The sequence below is a fragment of the Phaseolus vulgaris genome, chromosome 10 (genome assembly GCF_000499845.2).
Source record: "Phaseolus vulgaris cultivar G19833 chromosome 10, P. vulgaris v2.0, whole genome shotgun sequence".
Lineage (NCBI taxonomy): Eukaryota > Viridiplantae > Streptophyta > Magnoliopsida > Fabales > Fabaceae > Phaseolus > Phaseolus vulgaris.
Genome location: NC_023750.2, coordinates 38,645,446 through 38,670,593, shown reverse-complemented (window position 1 = coordinate 38,670,593; position 25,148 = coordinate 38,645,446). Strand labels below are relative to the sequence as shown.

The window sequence follows — 25,148 nt, the reverse complement described above, 5'->3', positions numbered from 1 at the left end:
CGATTTCAAGAAAAAATGACATTGGTACTATTTTTATTTGTAGACAATAAAAATGTTTTATAATTATTTTGTTTAAAGTAGCATGTTTAAAAGACATGCCCTTTATTTGGATTTGTAAATTTGTTATTGTATTTTTATCATGTTTTATAAATTTATATTAACATTTAGTCATACGTCTTTCGTGCACACTATCCTACATATTGGTAGAATATTTTTATTGTTATATTGAATCTTGTCTTAATCATATCCTATACACATAGTATCTGGACATCATAGGGTGGACTGTTTCTTGCTGCACCTCCATACCTTCTTCTCTCACCTCCATATATTTTTGAATTTCCAAATATGCCCTTTTGGATTACGTAATCCGGAAGTCATTTTTCAAATTTATAATTAGTTTCCAGATTATGTAATCTGGAAGTCTTTTTTCAGATTACATAATCCGGAAACTAAATAAGACTTCCGGATTATGTAATCCGGAAGTCTTTTTTCAAATGTGTACTGGATTACATAATCCAAAAACTAGTTCATGGGATGACAAAAAAGGATAAAAATGTATTTTCATATTGTGTATGGAGGTGGCAGAAGAAGATATGGAGGTGCAGGAAGAAACAGTCCATAGGGGTGACAGTAACCTGCCACTGGTCTGGCTAATGTTTTATTTCAAAAGTGGTTGTAATTCAACAAAGTATAGTAGAATTACAGGTTGAAATTTCAGTTTGCAATATGGCAAGGCAACAAGTATGGATTCTTTATTGACGCCTTAAACAAAAATGTCATTTCATAAATGTTTTATTTACACATATATGAAACGTATCAAGGGCTTTAACAAGCTTAATACGTGAAAGTGAAATTTGGACTGGTCTCTGCTGCATACTAGCAAGCTTCAGCTTTACTCAATCCTGAGACTTTATTTCTACATCCAAGTATGAAAAAAATAGGTATATATTCCTCAACAAAATTATATGAAAAGGACATAAGATGAGTTTATGTTGAGTGCTACGGTTTACATTTTTTGCTTGCTAGCTTTTATTAATCTATACAGTCCCATTTACAGAGCAGAGTTTAACCTAATGCCTTTCTGTATAAAACTGCCTTTTGCAAACTACTAAAGGTATTAAGAAACTACCATGCAGCAAAGAATCCTGAATTTAAAATGATCATATTTGTAACCAGCTTCAAATCTTGATGATCCGGTGATAGCTTGTTGTTTATTAGGCATTGACTATCATTTGCATTATTATGTCATTCCATGAGTCAATTGGTCCTGGCAAACACCAATGTAGACAATCATTCTGAACTTTAGCATTCTTGTCTTTTGCAAATGGTTGGAACTTCCTGTAAGGTCCAGGATGTCCATCTGGTCTCAGCAATGAAAGCAGAGTTGTGTCCAAAAGTTTCAAGTTCACCCTTTGAGATCCTAGGGAAGTTGCCTTCTCAAACTCTTCAAGTTCAATACCTCTCATGATGGAATCCACATCTATCATATGTATCTGACCCTCTTTGAAGGGTACAGTTCTGTTGCAGTACCCTCCACTAAACCACTCCCCATTCTCAAAGTGGTCAGGTGTGGTGGTTCTGAAGAGAACAGTGGCCTTGTGGTTAGAGTTTGTGAAGAACTTGAAAACTTCTTGTAATACTTTGCGGTATGCGTAGTCAAATCCTAGCTCTGTTAAGTTCTTTCCAGGGCAGTAGTGGCAGCCAGTGACTGTTCTGTTTTCATGGTATATTGCAGTCTTGAGAAACCATTTTCCACCACCAATGACAACATAGTCAAAGTTCTCATATTGGTGGGTCCACTGGTCTAGAGTGTCAACATAAAGTTGTATCTCTGATGAGGTAACTCCATTCATGTCCTCAAATATAGCTGCTTTAACAAGGAAAGGGGTCCAGATTACTGAGAGTGTGAAGTTATGAGAGCGAAATTTCCATATCTTTGATCTATATTCCTTGTCATGGTAGATTTCAACAGCTGGTTCCACCTGCAGAATAAAATAATTGGAATTTGAACTAATAACCCAATTTGTAGGACCAAATGAGCAGACACTACACGATGCCACAAATAGACATCTAGGTAGTTCGTATGCACAAATCTAATGGCAGTAATGAATACAACGCATACCAAAGTGTGAAAGATGCAATTGAAATAGCAAAATTCAGTTAGACAAAGTATTCAAAACTATTCTTGAAGGTTTGGTATACGATGTACGTATACAAGTGTTTCCCTATCAACGGTAGGTAAAGCTGCTTGGGAAAAGACACTATATACTGCTTGAATCGTGAAGGCTTTGGACCAATAGTATAATATAAGCAACAGTTGTCATCCACAAATGGAAGCGACAGATTTTTTCACAATGAAGAGGATTATGTATAAAATGACATGCAGTGCTTGTAAATCAGTAAGCCAAAGCAACTAACAGTGAATTGATGTTGACCATGATTCATGATCGATGGACAAGACACTCTGTATTACAGAACTACTTAGTTAAAAAATCACGGAATCGCATGGCTTCATTTTAAGTATTCGAAGATTTTGAACATGGTTATTGGTTAATGAACAAGAAAGACTTTTAATAAACAATGAAGCTGCAACTACATAACTACTTGGTTAATATAAAAAACAATCACTTGGCTTCATTTTAAATTATTGGAATGCTGGCCTTTACTAAGTCTGAATAAAGAAAAAAGCAAGAAAAAGGTGGGAAATAACAAATGAGTTTGATTGGCACAGAAAAAACAGAGAGAAAAGAGAAACAAAAAAATTGTGTGGTCCATTAATTATTTTCACTTTTTTTCCTTCTTTGATATTTTTCATAAACCAAATTGTTAATGATTTTATTTTTATTCTATTTTATTTTATTTTTATTCTATCATGGACCCTAATTTCTTAAAATTTGACAAGCAAGAGAAAGTGAACTAAAGCACACACATCCTGAATACTAATGAAGATTCAAGGGGGGGAAATCTTTCAAGCAAAAAAGGCTAATGATATCAAATTTGCAAACTGGTTAACTGATATTAAAATTCACAATACCTTTGAGAGAATGCAAAGTAGGGACTGAACATGGTTACGGGAGATGGAATCACCAATGAAAGACAATGATTTGTTTCTCATGAACTTAAGAAACTTCTTGGGATTGAACTTGGGCAATTCACAGTTTCTTGGACTCCATCTCCAGTTAAGGTACCCTGAATCAGGACGTCCATTCTTCATACAATTTTGATGAGGTTCAATCACACGGCAGCTCTCATTAGTGTACTCAGGCCCAGATTTGTCTGGCACCCATTCTCCCACAAAAAGATCACATTTTTCTGCAGATACACATTCACAATGCCCATTATCATTGGCATTACAAATTACTCAATTTGTTCTAAGATTTAGATAAGAAAAAGAAGAACTAGTTGTTTTATACGATTTGGTGTTGGAACTTTTCATTTAACTTAAATCCCCATCCTGTTCCAATCGCAGAGAAGTAACCAATAATCAAGGTTTTAAATTGTTGTTGCCATTACAATTGCAATTTTGTCCTAACCTTTGATATTGCAGAAAACAGTTGACAAATACAACTACACTTGTGATCATAAACTCCACAATTGTGATTATGCTGCCACAATTTTGATCAAAAGAATCCCACCATTGTGGTGAAGGAAACTAAAAAATCTTGACATTGTGGCCTTGCCAAGAAGAACAGTAGGAACAAGTTACATTAGTTTAATTTTTGTTTCAACACTCATTTGGAGACCTGATGAAGAGACCATCAGTTCCCAAAATGCACAAACAAAAAAACCTTGGTGGGTGGATGGAACATTCCATGACACCCCACCAACTGAAACAAAAAACATGGAAAGACAATGATCTAAGTAGTCCTAAATGAGAGGAAAGAAGCAGAAACGGATCCTTACTCCTTAGTTGTTTTCATTCTTTTGTGATGTTTTCCATAGACAAATTTTTCAGGTTTGAAACTCGAGCAAGTCTTTCCTTTCCAGTTCATGCTTGTCACATAAAGAAAACAATTTAATCACCACAAAAGAAGTAAAATTCTCTTACCATCCTTAGAGATTTGAGTCTGATTCTGATTACTTTCGGGAAAGTCATCAGAATCAAAAGGCTGAAGATCAGAGGAAGATAAAACAGGGGAAACTGCTTTTGCATCTTCTAGAGGAGGTGACTCCACCACTGATGAGAAACTGAATGAATCCCACAAGAGAAGGCGAACAGCGAGACCCACCAAGAAAATTGAGACTCCTAACTTGACACACATATGGTTGTGCTTTTGCAAGGACAATGGTCCCGAATCAGACCTCACTCTCTTCACCATCTTGTATCAGATGCAAAGATGAAACCACAACCACAAGCAAAACTATGCTACTTTCTCATGAAACGGTGCTGCTGAGTAATTATTATAGGGAAACCGAAGCAAGTTAATATACTGAATAAGTGAACCAGTTTTCTGCACACTCTTTGTTGGGATAATAATGTATATGTTGATGCAAAAACACATTACTTGACATGTACCATGTGGCAGCCATAAATGGTCAAAACATAACCAAAATAGATAATAATATCATTTTAAAAACATATACATAAAAAATAAAAAAACTTTTCACGATGAAACACGTTCCATTCATAGTGCACTTCCTTTGAGAGCGAAGAATGTGTGTCATTTGGTCTCACTGTCCAACAGAATGCTCATCTTTTTATCCATCTGCACGTGTGATGTTCAAAGATTTTTACCTCAAAAGTATGATTCGATGAATTTTGCTTTGTACTTTTGGTAAATTAAATTCATTCACATATTTTGAACTGTGATTTATTTGGCAACATGTAACTCACTCTCTCTCTCATGCACCATGATGGAAAGATAACAGTAGTTTGATGTTGCAGGCTACCAACTTTACTTTTATTTCTTTGGATGAACCACGCTGCATGTCTTTACTTGAGTAACATCGAAGTCACTGACTCTGCATATGATTCACTTTTTGTTTTTGAAAACAATATTGAATTGTGTTCCAGAAATTCAGTAAAGTTTAAGGTATATCTTAAGACTTAAAATATTGTTACAATAATTATCACACAGTTCATACAATATTTTAAACATGACAATTCAAAAATGTAATATTTGTAAAGGATATAGTTTCCAATGACCAAACATTATTTTGACATTACATCATATGTTTCAAACCAGTTTTGGTAACCTCTCAAACAAGAAATTTGGTTGAATTACTTTTTTTGTTAATATATATATATATATATATATATATATATATATATTATTGATCAAACTACCAACTTTATAATTGTAGCTACATGTAACGTAACGGTTTATATTCATAGTTCGATGGAACGATCAACATTCGATAATCGAATTCTTAATGACATAATTAATCAATAATGACTCATCATGAGAACAAATGACCGATTTAATAATTATAATGATTAAGTAACCACTAAAGATAAACCATAATGTTTATCTTGATGGTTGTCTTAAAATCAATCTAACGATCACAATTCGAAGAGACTATAAATATAAACTCTGTATGAACTATATTATCTATTTTTTACTCATATTTCATTATTTATTATCATACTTAAGCACTTTACTGAGTTAGGTACAGGATAATTTCTTTCTAGTTTACTTCCTCCTCTTTTTGATGATCAGTCTATAAAGAGAATTTTCGTATTTCTAACATTTTTGTTAAGAACAATTATGATATAAGTTTTCAAAGTTTCAAAGATCTCACTACAAGAAATCATTAAATAAAAACCAATCTTAGATACTAAAAATACCAAAAATAATTAGTTGTTATATTTACCAAATTAGATACTATTTTGGTAGCTAAAACTTAGGTAACTAATTAAATATCAATTGAGAAACTAGAAACTAATTTAGAAACCAATAATTTGTTTTAGTTTCTAAAATAATATTTAATTTAGTTAATATAGAAACTAATAATTTGTTTTATCTAAAATTAGTTTTTAGTTAATAAAGTTTTAGTAGTGTGTACATGGAAGCTTCTTGAATAGTAATTTTGCCTTTTGTGTGGCTATAGATTCTGGACACAGATTCTTAAATATTTTGGGATTCTTAAAATATTGTGTCGGTGCTAATGACAGAGAATTATTTTTTTTTTCCCTTTAATGATTTACTTTAAGAAAAAGTCCATTTAATGAATCCTTTAACCTGGTTAAAACAATATGATAAGAAACGGTTACCTACTTTTAATGAATGTTACAATAAACAAGGGACAGTTAGAGTGAAGAAGTAGTTTGCCAATTTATTTAAGACTGATGTATAAGATCTAAATAATCAATCAAAACAGTAGTTGTTCAGTTTATTTTTTGTTGACCTTTTGAATTGAACAAACAATTTTAATATTTATTTGACCTTTATCAACAAAAGAAGTTATCAAAATACACTCCTCAACAGCTAGTTCCAATCAATCATGACTGTTCACAATAAACCTTAGTGTTCATTAAGGTTCTGGTGTATGACAGAAATTTGGCAACTACTTGAGGCCACAACTACATACCCTTGTGTTCAAAATTCTTGAAACAGCAAACATTTTTTGTAGGACAACCCTAACAAAACTGAAAATTACCACAAATGGTATAAATAATTGCAGGTGTCAAACTCCAAGCTACAGAATGAAGGTTTTGGTTTTGAAGAGTTTGGTATGATATGATGAACATTAATGGCCTGCATTTAGTTGAGTCCCTTTGTGGGGACCAAATGTCCCTTCCCTTATCTTGCAATTGAGAGGATAATAGAGTTTTCATGGCCCTTCACAAGGATCCTATCTCAGTCCACATTTATTTTCTCCTGATCTGTCCTTCGCTGCATAAGCATAGTAAACCCTTAAAGATTGAAGCTACTTCAGACATCCCTTTAGTTTTTTTTTTTCATTATTTATAAAAACAAACATAAGGGTCATATTTTCTTTCAGTGTTTAATCTTTTTAATATTCCAAAAAAATAATAGAATTGGATCTAAGGTATTTTATACTTTTATTTAATAAATGAAATATTAGTAAGAAGATGATGTATTATAGTTTAAAATTAATCAAATAAAATGTGAAGAACACTAACACCAACTTCACTTTGTTCCTAATAGGTTTATAAATAATGTGACTTCTATTCATATTTATTAACTCATACATCAACTTCACCAAATGTGGTGGAAGAAGTGTCTCATTAGCACTCCTCCTAAGTCCTAACCATATGCATAAAGGCAGAGGAAAAAGGAAAAAAATTGAGGTTAAAATGGTGATTTGGCAAACTATATTCATGGTAACTTGTAAAATAATTCAGTATATTGAATACCAATTTTTGTAACCCTAGTTTTTGGCTCATAAAATGTATATGTTTTTTGTGTGTCTGAATATATAAAGACTTAAGTGGTTAATACTATGATAGGGAAGTCTCACCCTTTCATCATGATACATATAAGCATACTAATCAGTCTAGAATGATCTTAGTTGAAGTCAATTAAGGATATTGGAAAGTTTGAAAAGTTGAGATCTAAAGTTTGTTAAAGAGAGTAATTCACTTTAGAAACTAAAATAAGTAATTATAGACATTACAAAAATGTATTAAAGTATTAATTGTTCTTTTTCCTCAGTGATTCTAAATACATTGTTCATAAATATAAGTTAAATCCACTAATATTTACCATGCATGTGCATTTAGCTTTCAAAAGGGGTTATGAGTAAGCAGAAGGTGGGTGAGGAATCCACCTCCAAAGCATTAGGGTTCCATAGTTATGAAACACAGCAAGCCATAACATGGTGTCCACTGCTTATTTGGTCTGTGCCTTGAGGGCTAAAGCTTGTCTTGTGCTTTTGTAGTGTACCCTCATTCCCCCAATCATTTGTTGGGCAAATGAGAAGTCTCAGACATTTTCACTCTGCACCATTCAACTCCTGACCCTACCAGGGTAGCACCAACCAACTCAATTTTGCTTGCTGTCATTTTTTTTTATTGAACATTAATGTTTGAGATCATCTTAGTCAATTTCATAATATATATATATATATATATATATTTATAAATTGATTTTGTAAAGTTGAATTAATAGATTTAAAATCCATTTTTTAAATAGGTATCTATAAAAAAATTGTATGTAAGAAGATGGAAAGAAGAAAGATGTTTTTATTCTCTTGTATATCACTTCATGTATAGTAAATATATACTATTGTAGGGAGTTTCTCTCTCCAAATTACAATCTAATTAGGTAGGGATCCACTAATCATGAGATTCTATCATTATTAAATTAATTGCAACATATAATTGGGTATACAATATTGCATACAATAATTGCGTATAATTTGATAATTATTATTTCCTTAATACTCCCTTCAAGTTGGCAGGTGAAGATCATGAACCCCAAATTGTGTCGTCGCGTCAAAAGCGATTCTTTGTCCAGTGCCCAGTACATGTGAAGGACTGATTATCCTGGCTTGTAATTTTTCTCGCACAATGTGACAAACTATCTCAATGTGTTTTGTGCGTTCATGAAATACTGGGTTTGTTGTTTGTCACACTTGATTGTCACAGAAAAGTTGAGCTTGCAAGTTACATGACACCTTTTTAAATCCTACAACAGATATCGCAACCAAACTATCTCCAAACAAGTATTCGTCATCGTGCGGTATTATGTTTCTGCTGATGATGATCTTGATACGTTTGTTTGTTTTTTTGACTTCCATGAGATAATAAAAGAACCAAGAAAAATGCAATACCTAGATACTGATCTCCGAGTTGTCTGACAACCTCCGCAGTCTGAGTCACAATAAGCTGTCAATGTCAGATTGTTCTCGAATGGCAATAGCAATCCTTGTCCTGGTGATCCTTTGATGTACTTTAGGACTTGAATTGCGGCATCCTAATGAGGTTTCCGTGGAGTCTGTATATATTGACTTAGAGTTCAAACCAAAAATGTTATGTTAGGCCGAATAATCGTGAGGTATATCAGTCGTTCCACAAGTCGCCTGTAGTTGACTGGATCCTTTAATAACTCTCCTGGTATGAGTTTTAGATATTGTTCCATTGGAAATTTGTCTGGACGAGCACCTGTGAGTCCCGTATCATGCAAAATATCAAGAACATATTTTCTTTGGGACATGTATTTACCATGGAACGGGAAAATTCAATCCCTATAAAATATTTTAAGTCTCCAAAATCATTAATGCGAAATTATTGTAATAGACAGTCTTTAAGACGCTGAATTTCTGTCAAATCATTTTCTGTCAAAAGAATATCATTCACATAAAATCAAAAGGGCAGTAAATGATGAATAGAGAGTAGTCTGTATTGGATTGTTGAAATCCTACAAATTTTAATCACATGAGAAAATGTTGAAAACCATGTTTGGGATGCCTGTTTGAGACCATAAAGGGATTTGTTGAGTCAACATATAATGTTCTCCCCTGTCGATGATGTCAGGTGGCAAGTCCATGTAAATAATTTCATGCAATGTGTCATGTAAGAAGGCATTTTGCATATCTAGTTGGTGAGTAAACCAATTTCTGGTTGCTGCAATGGTGAGGAGACACCTCAAAGTTGTTAGTTAAATTTGTTGTTGGTGAAAAAGTTTCAGAATAGTCGACACCTTCAATCTGAGTGTACCCCTTTGCGAAAGGGCGCGCCTTATATCTGTCGATGCTGCCATATGAGTTGTATTTTATTTTATAGACCCATTTGCATTCGATGGGTTTCTACCCAGCGGGTAACGGTGTCAAGGTCCACGTTTGATTTAGCTGCAAGGCGGAAAACTCTTCGTCCATTGCTTTTTTGCCAATTTGGATCCAGGATAGCTTGAGCATAAATGTGAGGTTCTTTGGTGGTTGTGGTGTTAGCAAGATATGCACTATGTTTAGTAGAAGATCGTGAATTAGAAAGAAAATGATGCATAGGATACCTGGTTCCATTCAGCCGGTCTTGGGCAGTGGTCGAATGATTGGCTTAGGATCCCGTTACGTAGTCTTGAAGCCAGGAAGGTGTGGTTGATGTGCGACTGGATCGTCGAACAAGAAGGTCGGTTGGAGAAAGTTTGGTAATGGGTGCTAGACTTCTTGACGTGGGAGAAGAAGGTTGGTTTGCTGGAGGTTCAGGTGCATTGTAAGGAGTAGGAGAAGAAAGTTGGTTTGATGGAGGTTCAGGTGCATTGTGACGAGTAGGAGAAGAAGGTTGGTTTGATGGAGGTTCGGGTGCATTGTGATGAGTAGGAGAAGAAGGTTGATTGAGTGAATGTTGGACAGGAGTGGGTAAGTCAATGTCAATAGTGGGCAAAATACCTTGTAATGGAGGTGAGGATTACGTCTGGGACTGTTGAAAGAGTGGAAAAACATTTTCATGGAAGATGACATCCCAACTTGTAAAAAAGGTGCATGCATCTATATCAAATAATTTGTATGTTTTTTATTGAGAGGATAACCAATAAAAATCCATTGTCGAGCGCGCGAATCAAATTTTTGCTTAGGTGAAACAACAGTTGCATAACAGAGGCAACCAAAAGTTTTTAAGTGAGAAAGTGAAGGTGGGCGATTATATAGCATCTCAAAAGGTGATTTATTTTTTAGTAAAGGTGATATATGTGGCGGTTAAAACACATTCCCAGAATTCTAATGGTAACCGAAATAGGAGGGCTTGTGCTGTGTTTAAAATGACATTCAATACCTTTTTCGAGAAAAAAATTACGAATAGAAATAAATTCCAATTCGTTGTCAACGCGGATGGTTTTAATAGATGTCTGAAATTGATTTTGTGCAAAAGTAATGAATGATTCTAAGAGATGTTGGGTTTTAGACTTGTGATTCATAAGAAATAACCAAGTACATCTAGTATAGTCATCGACTATAGTGAGAAAAAATGTTTTCCAAAATGAGTTGGGATTTTATGAGGATCCCAAATGTCACAATGCAATAAATGAAATGAAGAATGAGATTGAGATCTTATTGTGATTAAAGGAAAGGTAGCTTTGTCTGATTATCTTTGGGACAAATACTACCATTATTATGAATGAGAATGAGATTTTAACTGATAGGTAGTAAGGAAGATGAAAGTTGTAGACACGCCAGAGAATGATGTCTGAGGTGCTTGTGCCATAAATCATGGTTGGTCGAGATTTGAGATGCGTGGACTTGGTTTGGAAGAGGGGACATGTAGTATAAGCCTGCTAGCCAATCATCCTACTCGTAGCCAAGTCCTGCAAAATGCAACTATGTGGAGTAAAAACGACACAACAATTTAGTGAACTGGTTATCTTACTAACAAACATGAGATTTAAATTAAAAGAATGAACACAAAGAACATTTTTTAGAGTGATATTGTCATTGAATTTAATTGTGCTTGTACATGAGATGGGCGCAGTTGAGCCTGTGGGCAGATTAACATTTGGAATAAATGATGATGAAGTGTGTGTGAAAAATTGTGAATCAAATGCAAAATGATTGGTTTCTCCGCTATCCAAAATCCATGGTTTCGTAAAAGCAGAATTAATAGACGAGTTATGGGCAAGCAGACGTGCAGCACGCTAACAAACGTGTCACTTCTACTGTTATTATTTAGCGAGTAAATAGTGTTTGCCAATTGCTGAATTTGCGGTGAAGCCTTGTACGAGGTTTCTATCGGACTCGTTACTGGTGCCTTCCTTACCAGACATGATATCTTTTTTTATTCTCTTGTGTGTATATTTACGTCACTTCATGTATAGGAAATATATATTAGTGTAGGAGTTTGGGTACAATATCGTACAATATTGCATATAATAATTGCGTATAATTTGATAATTATTATTTCCTTAATAGTATTAGTTGACTTGATCAAATGCTATCGGACCACCCATAAATACATAATCTCATATATTTCCTATATATCAATCCATAAATATATAATCTTATACATCTTCTAAAAATAAAAAAATATATCTTAAATATAATATATATATATATATATATATATATATATATAAATAAGTGGGTGTCAATCTCACCCTTTTGTTAATTAATTCCTATTAAATTTTATTGTAAGTTCTTAAAATTGGCGATAGAGACCAAGTATATCTTCTAGTGTGGATAATTTGTCAATGATAAATTTTTTATGAAAATAGTTTTCAATTATATAAAAATAATATATAAGTGAGTATTTTTAAAATTCACTTCTTAATAACTAAAATTAGAATTTTATTTTATTAATCAATTCCTATTAACTTTTATTATGAGTCCTCAATATTGACGATAGAGAACACATTAAGATAATTTGTTTCAAGACTGATCGATGAAATTTGTATAAGAAACAAAACTTTATCCTAGATATTTAATACAACTGCATAATTAGCTTTTAAACTTAAAACTACCGATTAAGCTAGAACAAACCCACCTTTAAGGTTATCGTTAAAATTAAAATGTGTTAAATTTTGAAAACGTGTTACCCTTAAAATTATGGTGCGATAAAGTTATAAAATTAATACACACAAAAAGTGGAACAACAATAGCTTGTAGCTTACAGGACCACAAGCATGAAGTGTATCGATGAATAATAATTAACGGATTTCAATGGGAAAAAGAAATCCACATGCATAACTTAAGTGTCGCTTTTATTACATCTACAAGCCTTAATATTCTCATTTATATAAAATTTTGATATGGTCATTTATATAAAAAAAAAAATTAAATTGTTTTATCACATACAAAATATGTTCTTTCAATACAAAATTAAAATTTTGGGAATTCAAGAGAGTTTTGATTACTTAATATTAGATAATGTTAAATTTCACTTAAAGAGTTGAAATTTAAAGTTTTTATTACTTTTTTTTTCTTAAATTTATGTCTTTTTGTTTTGGTATGTCTACATTGATTGGGATATTGTCAATCATAACTTTGATCACCACACATCAATTCAGAAAAGATTGAGGCGTTATTTACATAACTTAATTAGTTAAAATTGATCATGATTATTTTTTAGTTAAATTTAAAGTATTTAAATTGTTTTAACATGTAAAGTTCCACATCCCAACACATATAGAAATATTAAGATTGTTGCTTTTAACAGGTTAAGTGTTTGTTGTTTATACATGTGAGTTTTATATAGCCCCATTCAATATTTTTAATGTTAAAATTTTTAAAAAAATTGCAAATTAATTTCCGAAATTTTGAATTTGAAAAATAAAGTCAATTTTCAGAAATAAAAAGTATATTATTTAAAAAAAGTTGTTTGTGATAGAATCTAGAAATGTCAATTTGTTTTTACTTGTTATTGCGGCGGATTAAAACACACCTACTATTTTGTCAAAACAAAAGTACAAGTACTATGGTTTGTAAAAAAATGTTTGACTACGTGCCAATTTATCATGAAATATATTACATTGTTTTCCATATCAGATTCTGGACCACAAACAAGATTGCGAGCACAATTTTTTATGCTCTTTGTTTTGGTAAACCACATAAGAATGACAAAATTTTAGTACAAGAATAACAATTTTACATATCATAAAAAAGATTTCAAAATTTTCCAATGACCTGATCCGAAACAATGTTTGCAAATCTGTTGAAGGGTGGAACAAAGATCTTCTCATATCTCAGCAGAAGTTTTATTTCTGCACTTGTGTTATGCAGCTGATCTTGGTACTTTCATGCCAAATCCACGCCTTTCTTTCTCCACTCTGTCAAGTTGAAAATACATGAGGATTAGCAACTATCCTAACTGCTGCTTCTTAATGATATAGATTAATCGATTATGTAATGGGGAGAATAAAAATTATGCAAGAGGTACCAACTGAAACAAGACAATCATAGGCTTAAGGAAAATTTAAGGAAAAATTCTTCTTTCTTAACCTATGTTGAATCATCAAATGGGATCCTGAATTGGAATAACGAGTACTGGACAGATTGATTGTTATCTGATTAACAACACTTGCTCAAGAAAACACAACATTTCAGCACTCTATTTTTTATCATTTCTACTTAAAATCTTCAACAAATGGAGCAGTGGAAACAACAACCTTAGCATATCCTCCTCTGAAAGAACAACAAAATAATCCTAAAACACTTGTGGCTACTTGTTACACAATCATGCACCAGCATCCCAGATAAATTCATATTCATTTGCATTGTTTGCTTGCTAACCTAGGAATCCTCTATGCCAAGTCAAATATGTAAGAGACAAAGGGCATGCAAAGAAATGCCTCCTCATCTATATAGGTTCAAGATGGCATGCAATAGTGAGTATTGTGACTGCTAAGGAAAAACAAACATGGATTGTTCATAATAGGTAACCAGTATTTTATATTTTCTCCAAGTAATAAATAGAATAGAAACACAAGCACATTATAACAAAAGAGCTGGTCTATCATTAGAAGCTTGGCACTTACGTTGGTGCAAGTTTACCAAGGCTGTCCAGCTCTTCTCCTGTGTCTTCATCCCAAACCCTCCCAGAAATTTCAACCACGTAAGACCTATTGCTATCACGAGGGAGTCCTCTACGAGAAAGCAACTCTAAATCTTTTTGGTTAAGTTCCCTACCATTTACAAAAACACCAGTATTTCCATCAGCACATTTTTCTGGCATGGGATGCTGGAACTCTTCTATGAATGGCTGCAAGAGAAACTAACACATTCATTTATACTGATCAAAGTATAAGCATATGAAAAATGGAGTGTGCCAGAATAGTATAACATACCAGAATTATCCCAAGACATGGTCCACCCATGACACCCCAAAATCCAGCCTGAGAATCATACCTGCGGAAGCAAAAGTATAAGCAAATCAATTACTACAATACATGAGCAATCAGTATAAACTTTTAGACTCTCATTCCTGGGATAACTCTTCCCAAAATGATAGGAAAAAGACATGTGAAACTATCAAAATATAATGTTATTTTGTCAAATGAATCAGTGCAGATGATAAGAACTTAACCGAGTCTACTACATTAATTAATTTGACAAATTTTATCAGATTGGAAATTTTAGAAAACTTTGGTCCATATGTAAGCAAAGAACCCTTTTCAAAAGCTTGACTGATTCTTAACCCTGTCTTTACAGTTTGTTTAAAAAAATAATTTTGATCCTTTAACATTTCTCTTCATTTGAGTTTTTTTATATATGCCATAATGTGAGCCTAACATAGTTGACTGTAAAGCATACTAACCAGTAATTTCCTGGCTGGACTGGTCCAGCAAGCTTTTCAGCCTTTTTAATCACTCGATCTGGTATTGGCTGTCCATTTACAGTAACATTACTTTTCCCATTATCTTTCTTAATAATGTTTGCTAAAAGTGAATCACCCCTTTTGTTGGACCTAGGAGGATCATGTTCTCTGCTTGCATCACCAGACTCCTGGGAGACCGCAGTGTTAGAATAATCAATGACATCCATCTCAGTTGCAAGCACTAACTCTTTCAGAGAATTTTGCCTCGAGGCATTTTTTTCTATTTTTTCCACCTCTTGATCTGAGCGACTACTTTGGTTTCCTTTCCCTAATCGATTTACAGCGTGGTCATTAAATGAACCACCAGGTGAAGAAGATAGAGAGGCTTTAGATGACTGATGAATGGACTTAGTAGCTTCACCTGGTGCAGTCATAATTTCTGGACTATTTTCATCATCAGAAATACTGGGAGATGAAGAATGGAAACTTTGCATCTCTCGCGACTTTAAGGTTGAGTCTTCAGCCCGCACAGAAGATTCTCTATCAACTGAGTGAAAATCATAACCAGAATAATCATCAGATGAGAAGTTCACAGCACTCGTGTTCACATCACCACGGGAATGGAACACACGACTATTCACAACCTCACCAGTGGCATCATCAACCCTTGTGGATGTGGTAGTTTCCTCCATTTCAGAATGAGGAGAAATTACTAGCTTCTTATTGATGACAGCAACTTTTATTTCTGAAGAACAAGCTCCACATCGCATTTTCTGCTTACGATTTTTAACCATGACCAGTGTCTTTTTAGGCAGTTGTAGTAACTCAAAGCAGTTATGACATGTGATGAAAGGAGAACCACCAGCTATAGGAAGGCATTGCCGAGTACTACTCACAGACACTACTTTTCGAGGACGGCTTCCAACAAACCCACCCATCTCAGAATTGTAGTCTCTAGGCCATCGTGAATGTAGTTGTCTTTCATGTAAACCCATGGCAGGAATGGCAGCTCTAGAGTTATGAACATAAGGACCAACTCCTGGGATCTCAGGACCGTACAACATAGGATCATTTGGGGAAGGGGTATGAGGAGATCTGCTATTAACAAATGCAGCAGGTGACACTGATTCTATTCTTTTATTGTTGTAGCAACGTAAACAAGAGCAAGAAGGTGGGTGATGATGAAAAGCATTGCGAGCATATAAATCATATGAATCTGGACGAGTATCAGCATAGCGTGGAGGAAAGTAGGGATGCATTGGTTTTTGTGGGAATTGGTGGGGTAAAGGATGTGAATTTCTCATCATTGAGGATACAAAAGGATCCCCATATCCAGGAGCATAATTTGGATTATGCATGGAAGGGTGAAAGTTGCGCATAGCCATTTCAGGAGCTGCTGCATAAGCATATGGATTATGATGATAATTGAAATAAGGGGGACCTGACATGTGTTTATTAGGGCCAAAGAATTGTCTTGAGGTCCTGTTCATAGCTGATGATCCATATCCATCGGGAAACCAAGTTTCAGGGCCACTATAAGGATCTGGAGGAACCATTTTTCCATCGGTAAGAACCTTTTCTTTGGGGTTACTAACCACCTCAGAAGACTTGTTCAATTGGTTGGTTAACTCATCCAGCTTCCTTAGAATTTCGGCTCTATCTTGCTCAAGATGCTGAACCTTACTCGCACCATCCATGTCCTTGAAATTCCTCCACTGTTCCCCATAATTGTAAGAAAAACTGGAATAGCTATTTGAAGATCCCTCATCAGGATAACTATGAGTGGGAAATCTGACACTCTCCATATCTGCTTGAGACTTTCTCCGAAACCCCTCCATCTCACCTCTCTCCCCATAAGGCCAATTAGAAACTCTCCCGTAGAACTGGTCCCCTCCCATGTGAGACTTCTGCTCCTGCTGCTCTCTTCCAATTGATTTACCCCGTTTGTCCTTACTCACAAAGTCATTCTCCAAAACTCCTTTCTCATCTCCATCCTTGGAACCATCCAAAAACTTCTCATGTCCTTTATTTGGTTTCCCCAAATCCCTTCTTTGACCCTCCCTTGAGAAACCACCATTGGACCTAATCTCAACATCTGAATTATCACTCAAATCAACTACCCCTTTACCCCAGAAACTTTCTGATCTACCATGATCTCCTCCACCTTCTCCCTCATCTGACGTTTCCCACAACCTCCCACCTTCAGAACTTTTAAGCTTTCCTACAAAGGAAAACAAAGCGGAAAACACAATAAAAAATCAGAATATCCAACCCCTTTTTATGCCTTTGACCTTTGAACGCAAAAAAACAAAATCCCAGATTATTACAAACAAAATGCTCCAAAGCACATTAAATCAAACAAACTAAACCATGAGCTAAATTTAAGAAAGGGTACCTCGAAGAACAGTACCACAACTAACACATTGATAAACAGTGTAATTGGCGAGCTCGGGAAGAACAATTTGGCACTTGGGGCACCTCCTCACCGAGTCCTCCATTGCTGAAGCTGAGAGAAAATATACAAACACACAAAGGGCCACTAACCAAGCACCATAACCAAACAAAGAAGAAGCCGCAGCAGCAGAATCCTGGGTTGCTATTAAGGTAGAACTTTCACGTAGAGGTCCAAAAGGAAGTGTTTGGCTTCTCGGAAACAACAACAACAAAAACGTCAGAACGTCAGAAAATGAAGTAACCAAGGTTGTGGGGATGAGAAGAAAGAGGGGAGCGTGTTTGTGTTTTATGCTTTTTCTTTTGATGCTGATTTTCCTTTTGGTTTTCTTTTTTTTTTTTCTCAAAATCCAAACAGCAAGAGATCAAAAACCGAAAAAAAAGTAATGAAGAGAAGCACAGTGGGGACAAAATTTCCTCTGGGAATCTTAGAACTTTGCAAAATTGATCCTTTCATTCCATTCCAGTTACTGAAGCAAAAAAATCGCATCTTTATATTATGGTTGGATTTTGAGAGAGAGAAAAACAGTATGTGAGTAGTTGTACGGAGTGCAGTTAGTTGGGCTGCAATGAGAAAAAACAAAACCAAATAATTGTGTCTACAACCAAAAGGTGCCATTTTTTTTTATAAATTCACTAAGTCATAAGATTATTAGGAGATAATTTTGAATTGAAGTAATTTCTTGTTGAATTGTCAAAGACTCTTTTCTAATTCATTTTAATTGAGATTATATTTATAATGAAAGTAAAATAGGTGAATAAAGCCTATTATAAAACTACAATTGGTGCAAAAATTAGTGTATAGTTTTTAATTTAGCATTCCTATTATTAATTTGCTAAGCAAAATCAATTTTATTCGAAGTTAATTAATGCTTTAACATTGTACACAGTAAAAGCACATTCACTTTCTAATCCAATAAATTACTATTTTTACTATTTTTATTTTATTTTTTAATTTAAAATATGATTATAATTGATTGTGAAATGTATTTTTTTTTAGTGTGAAATACAGTTTTTCCTTTTTCAAAATACGCGGTAGGAAAAGGAATTTCCAAACGTGTGAAGTGATAAAATTATAAACTATCAACATTTATTGTGGGACCAAGTCTTCCACTATAGGACATTTCTTTCATGTCTTCTTAGTTGACCTAGTTATATTAAATTCACAAAAACTCATCAAACTGCAAAGTTATATATAAAAAATGCAAATCATATTTTATTTCTATTTTCTATCAAAATAAAAAAATAAATCATTTCAAAGAAAAAAGTTTTTTTTTTGTATAAACTAGATTTTCAATTTGAAGTAATTTTAAAAATAAAAAATATAAATTATTTTTATTATAATTCTTACAAAACGAGTTTGATCTTTAAAATGTAGACAGACATAAGTTTTATACATGGCATATAAAATAATAAAATCAAACATTAAAACAAATAACTAGATTTTTAAAAAGAATTTATTTTAAAAAATTAATTAAAGTGGAATTAAGTGTAAAATTATCATAAATAAGAAATAACACACCTGAACGTTAAGAAAAATATAAAGTAAATAAAAGTTATTTGAGAATTAAAATAAGCCAGAATTCAATTATTAAGGAAAAAACATAAAGTTATATATAAATCGATAAATTTAGCAAGGATTAATTCTAATGGTATTTCTCTGTTCATTTTTATTTTTTTTAATGAGTATGGAATATCTATTTATGTTGGATATCTATTATATAATTGTTGAAATTTCATAGAGAGTTTCAACTTTTCGTCTTTTTTAATTAAAATAAATAAACTTTTATATCAATATGTAACTCCTATTTTTGTGCATAATGTCCATTTTGATAGAAAAGCATTTATTTGACCATGTTATAAATATATTAAAAAATTCAACTTTATTTTTATATTTTCAACTAAAAGTTAAATTCATATGTATCTATTTTCAACCATTAGAAAAATGGGAAAAAAAAAGTAAATCATAACTTACCCACGAAAACAATTAATAAATTTTTTAGCAAATGGATTTTAAGTTCACTAAATTTTGTATTTTATAAAATTAGTTGGTAAGATTTACATTTATTATATATTATAAAATATTTTTATCTTTTGAATAAAATTATTAATTTATCATAATCATAAAAAATCTAAAAATTTATGACACATCCATAAATATATAATAAATATAAGAATTGATAAATTCTTATTAAAATTTATGACACATTCATAAATATATAATCAAATATACAGGTTGATAAATTCCTATTAAAATTTATGACACATTCATAAATATATAATAATATACGATTTGATAAATCCCAATTAAAAGACATACACATTAATAAAAATATTATATTATATATATATATATAAACTTACATTATATACTCTCTTTTTATATTTAAATTTATTTCTTAATTGTTTAAATATATATTTAGACATGTTTTGAATAATTTATAATACACTAATATATAACACAAATAACACTGAAATTGCTTTAAAACAATAACTAATTACATGTAATTATTTTTTTCAAACCTTCACTATAACTTCGGTGCAAAACATCAAAATTTGACACAATTATTATAGAAATGTTGAATAGAATTCCGAACAATGTTCTAGTAATTTACCATTATTCCAACAAGAAAACAAGCTTCTAAGTAACATCAGACATTTTTTAAAAAGATATTATTATCTTATCTGAAAAATCATAGATTTGACAATGTGAAAAGTGTTTGAAAGGATGAATTATGGGAAAGCATTGAATTGAACCATGTGATTTTGCTAATTTCTATATCACTTTTGATTTTTCCTTTTTGCAAGTTGAAAACTTTAAACACATGCTTATACACAGATTGGTAAAACTATGATTCAGGACCACTTATTAGTTTTTTAATTGATACACAAACACTGTTTAGATTGAAAATGAAGAAAAAAAAATCTTAAATGGTCATAAATGCAAACCTTTTCAAGGGCTATTATTAAGGTTTTTTTTTTTTACAAATTAAAAAAACATAAAGACCCCTAAATATACCTAGTGAATATTTGTGGCTTTGAAGAGTTTAAAGAAGAATCTCTTTGATTTCATGCAAAACCCTAGAAACAACTAAAGGGTCCTGCAACACTGTTTTGTGGGGACAACCCTTCTTTATTGTTGTTTGATTTCATTTGTTGTGATTGGTTTGTTGTTTCTTCAATCAATTGTTTCATTGCCAAATCCAACCCATCCTTTTCCCTATCTGTTACCGACATGTATTTGACTTTGTCTCTTTGGAATTTCATAATAACTTTTTCTTTTTTTATATATATAATAACTATGTTAAAGATTATATTTATGATATTTTTAATTAATTTGAGATAATATCTTTTTGCATAATACATTCAAAGTGGATTCTATGATTGAAAATTATTCAATATAGTGTTCTTTATGATATTTTAAATTATTTTGTATTATGCTTAAAAGATCGTAGTATTTCATGTAATTCAATACATTCTTTTTATTCGGAGAGTTGTTGCATTTTTAGTTAATTTCATTAATTATTCCTAGTATAATGTACATATTTTAAATAAGTTAATACTTAAATTTAAATTACTTGAACATTATTTTGATTTAAAATTATTTTATTTTTATTTGTGTATTACCTGCTTGGTTAGTTTAAATCAGATGATAAAATTGAGTTGGTATTGTTTTCTAAGTCTCACTTGATTGATATGAGAATATATTAGCAAACTATAAAGATAAGAGATGGATTGATACTGCATTATGTGGTTTTTATAAGAAATTTTATCCATAACAAATTTTAATAAGTTTAATGATAAATTATATATAAATTTTTTCTAACAATTCAGAATATATATATATACAAGAAAATCATTAAATAGTAATTAAATTTAGACATAAAAAATAATTAGTCATTATATTAAGTAATTTAGAGACTAAAAAATTATTTGTATCCAAAGTGATTTTTATTATTAATAAAAATTTATAAAATGATTTTTAAATTTGTATTTAAATTAGTTACATAAGTTTTAAGGACTAATATTTTAGATTCTAAATTAGTCTCTAAAAGACTAATAAAGATTAATTTAGAATATAAAGTAGTAAGTAGTTGAAACCTTGGTAGCTAATGGTTAGATACCAATTTAGAAACCATTTTATAATTTTTTATTAATAATAGAAACTATTTTAGATATCAATAGCTTTTTTAGTTTATAAAATAATCTTGAACTTAATTAATTAGTAGCTAATTATTTTTATCTCTAAAATTAATTTTTATTTAATAATTTTCTTGTAGTATATATATAATTCTTGTAGTATAATTAGTAGCTAATTACCAATTGATTTTTTGTTCAACTGGATAAAAGTTCAGTTTTAATGTTCTTTACAAAGATTTAACCAATTGTTTTCTCAAAACAATAGGTTGTTTATACTAGCAGAGAAAGAACAGTGATGAAAACAGTGTATAAGAGAATGGATAGAGAGATTCACACACAAAGGTTTATATTGGTTCACTCTTAACCAAAATCTACATCCAGTCCTCAACTAACCACTGAGAATTCATTATGTAATCAACAAGTTCTTCGTCCTCTTCCTATTAGATGGGAATTTCCTTCACCAGGCTGGGTCAAAATTAATACTGATGGGGCTGCTAGGGGGTATCCTGGTCTTGCTACTTGTGGAGGTATTTTTCGTGGGAGTATGAGAGAATTTATTGGTGCTTTTTCAGCGTTTCTTGAAGTTCAAACTGCTTTGGTTGCTGAGTTTTATGGAGTTATACATGCTATGGAGGAAGCTCAAAAAATGGGACTTACTAATGTCTAGCTTGAATGTGATTCTGCCTTGGTTTGTGCTGCGTTTACTGCTAGGACTAATGTTCCGTGGATGCTTCAGAATCGATGGAATACTTGTCTTAATTTTTGTGGGACAATCAGGTTTAGGGTAACTCATATTTTTCGTGAAGGGAATGCGTGTGCTGATAAGTTGGCTAATTTAGGATTTATTCATAGAGAATCATTTCATTGGTATAATAGACTCCCAGCTAGTCTGTTCTTAGAATTCTTTATGAATAGGTATAATCTACCTATGTATCGTTTGTGTTAACATATGGGTTTTGGTCTAGTCCCCCCATATTTTTGTATTTTCTTTCTTTTTTCTTTTTTTAATAATATTTTTTTCATGTGATGGCAAATGATTGTTGTTACTTGAGGTGTCAGCTTAGCTGAGATGTCAAGTTGCATAGTGATGCCTAACACGAAAACTTTATAAAAAAAAAAAAAAAAAAAAAACAAGTGATGATAACAAAGTAGAAGAACAAAAGTAGACAAAGACTCAATCCTATTCCACACACAAGTGATGATCCAAAGCTGTTGAACTCTTGAAAAACGTTTTTAATAATCTCTTTCTTAGGTTCTTGAAAAGATCATAAAATGTTCTTGATATAGACTTAAGCAAGTGGTCAAAACTGTTAGATCATAAATCAAAAGCAGTTGGAATCATTTAAAAACAGTTTCAAACTCTTAACCAAATTATGTTATAAAAACAATAGATTATTTTCCAAAACAACATACTGAAATGAATTTTTTCTGTTAAGGTTTTCTTAAAAACAATCAGTTGTTTTATCGAAATAACTGGTTGTTTCAGTTTGACAATAAAGACAAAACAAAGAAAAGCTTTTCCAAATCATTTTGAAAACCAATAAGTGTCAAACAACCAGTTGTTTCGACAATTTAACAGGTTGAACAACTTGCTTTAGCCTTAATACCTTTGAGTAGCAGTTTTTTCAACTAGTTGACTTTAAAAAACAACTGACTAAAATTTCTCAGCTTTTAAGAAAACATTTCTTTAAAAATAGATGAAAAATTAAGTGAGTTTGGATTAATACAAGGAGTGAATTAACAAGTCAAAAACTACTAGACAACACACACATAATAGTAGGGTCTTCAAGCTTTTCATAGAAATTTAAAGGCATCAAAGCATCTTGTTCACCAAAATCAACGTCTCTACTTATTTATGTCTAGAAAATTTATGTCATGTCACTAGAAATTTTCTATTCCTATTTGATTCACACAAACAAAATATAAAACTCTCTTATACACACAAGATGAACAAAATCTTATTTAGATTAATAATATAATTAAACTATTTTAATCTATCTTTCTTTCTCTTCTTAATGGTAATACAAAATTTATAAACTTAAGTAAAAATAACTTCTTAGAAAAATTATAAAAAATTTATACCTTCAACTAGATTAATTTATAACAAATAAAAAATAAATTATTTTAAATATAGTTATAATTTTTTAGAAAGACATTTTTTATTCTCCTTTTAATTTAAATTCTATTTTTCTAAACTTAAATAAATGGGTTCTTCCCATCTTAACCTCAATTTCTTAGTGACATTGAATTTGTTTGTTCTCTACAAACAAGTTCTTAAAGAAGGACAAATTTTAAAATTATGTTAACATTGAGTTAAATTTAATCAAAGTATCCTTAAATTATTGTGTATACATGTTAGTCATCTAATTTTCATCATATTAAATCATTATCTCTTTCTTTCACTTTTTAATTCATATATGTGTGGGGAGAATTAAAGACAACTTTATTACGTTTTTTCTTTTGTCTTCGCATGATGACTAAATATGATATTATAGTTGTTTGTTGGTTTACAAGCTTAACGCACTATCACTTTATTTATTTATGAAGCTTCCCATAGCAATTAAGTGCATGTTTAGTTAGTTTTTGTGGAGTGAGAAATTAATATACGTATATTAAAAAATAATAATTACTTTTATTATTTATTTACCCGTTTGAAAAATCTTACCAAAAAAAAAACACACTTTGAAAGTAACATGCGTGGAAGACTCACTTTAGTTTAAGAAAATAAGATTTAAGTTAAATAGAGAATAATGAAGATATATTTTTTAAAGAAGGTATTATAAATAAATTTAAAAGTATTTTATTTTTCATTTATTATAAAATTTCACGTTTCTAAATTTATTTATTTATTTATTTTTAAATTATGGACTAGTCATTTATGATTTTCACGATCAAACTTCCTAGTTTAGAAAATAAATGTGTATAAATAAAGATAGGAATATCATAATTTTGATCTAGGTAAGTTTCTTCTTCTCCCATAATTGAATTTCTTTCTTTTATTTTGCTAGGGTTTTGTACTTAATATGTACTAATTAACTCAGGAATATGAATATTTTTGTTAAATTAATATTTTGATTTATAGATTTTTGTTTTGAAAGCTCATTGCAAAAAAATGTTATTTTTTATTTTTGTATTTAAGAGGTTACAACTTCTATTCTTGAGTTTTCTTAGGCAACAACCTATTGGAGGCTAAGTGAAATTATTTCTTGAAATTGAAACTCCAATATACCATATATATATATATATATATATATATATATATAACCTTTAATTTTCTCAATTTTAGTTTCATAAAATCAAAAAATCATTTAAAATACCAATATTTTTTTAATTTCTAAAATAATATTTAAATTAGTTAATATAATGATCAATTACTTTTTATTTATAAAATTAATCCCAATTTTCTTGTAAT

At 31.4% G+C, this 25,148-nt stretch overlaps 2 protein-coding genes across 2 annotated transcripts; both read right to left on the bottom strand.

The window, feature by feature from the left end:
* Positions 1-929: 929 nt before the first annotated feature.
* LOC137818541 (protein trichome birefringence-like 25) lies at positions 930-4,673 on the bottom strand. Its single transcript, XM_068622029.1, has 3 exons — positions 4,049-4,673; positions 3,035-3,312; positions 930-1,982 (listed from the first exon to the last, which is right to left on the bottom strand). Exons 1-3 carry the CDS (start codon positions 4,317-4,319, stop codon positions 1,215-1,217), a joined length of 1,317 nt encoding a protein of 438 aa, XP_068478130.1. The 5' UTR covers positions 4,320-4,673; the 3' UTR covers positions 930-1,214.
* Positions 4,674-13,310: 8,637 nt separating this feature from the next.
* LOC137818268 (protein ENHANCED DISEASE RESISTANCE 4-like) lies at positions 13,311-18,199 on the bottom strand. The gene is made up of 5 exons (XM_068621574.1): positions 17,541-18,199; positions 15,146-17,366; positions 14,676-14,736; positions 14,367-14,590; positions 13,311-13,658 (listed from the first exon to the last, which is right to left on the bottom strand). Exons 1-5 carry the CDS (start codon positions 17,641-17,643, stop codon positions 13,604-13,606), a joined length of 2,664 nt encoding a protein of 887 aa, XP_068477675.1. The 5' UTR covers positions 17,644-18,199; the 3' UTR covers positions 13,311-13,603.
* Between the last annotated feature and the right edge of the window lie 6,949 nt (positions 18,200-25,148).

Excerpts from the sequence above, each read along its gene's own strand:
- LOC137818541 (XM_068622029.1), bottom strand. The coding sequence starts at position 4,319 with ATGGTGAAGAGAGTGAGGTCTGATTCGGGACCATTGTCCTTGCAAAAG. Across the intron at positions 3,313-4,048 it reads GACTCAAATCTCTAAGGATG|AAAAATGTGATCTTTTTGTG; the intron begins GTAAGAGAATTT and ends GTGTATCTGCAG. Across the intron at positions 1,983-3,034 it reads TACTTTGCATTCTCTCAAAG|GTGGAACCAGCTGTTGAAAT; the intron begins GTATTGTGAATT and ends TTTATTCTGCAG.
- LOC137818268 (XM_068621574.1), bottom strand. The coding sequence starts at position 17,643 with ATGGAGGACTCGGTGAGGAGGTGCCCCAAGTGCCAAATTGTTCTTCCC. Across the intron at positions 17,367-17,540 it reads TTGTGGTACTGTTCTTCGAG|GAAAGCTTAAAAGTTCTGAA; the intron begins GTACCCTTTCTT and ends TTTCCTTTGTAG. Across the intron at positions 14,737-15,145 it reads GTCCAGCCAGGAAATTACTG|GTATGATTCTCAGGCTGGAT; the intron begins GTTAGTATGCTT and ends TTGCTTCCGCAG.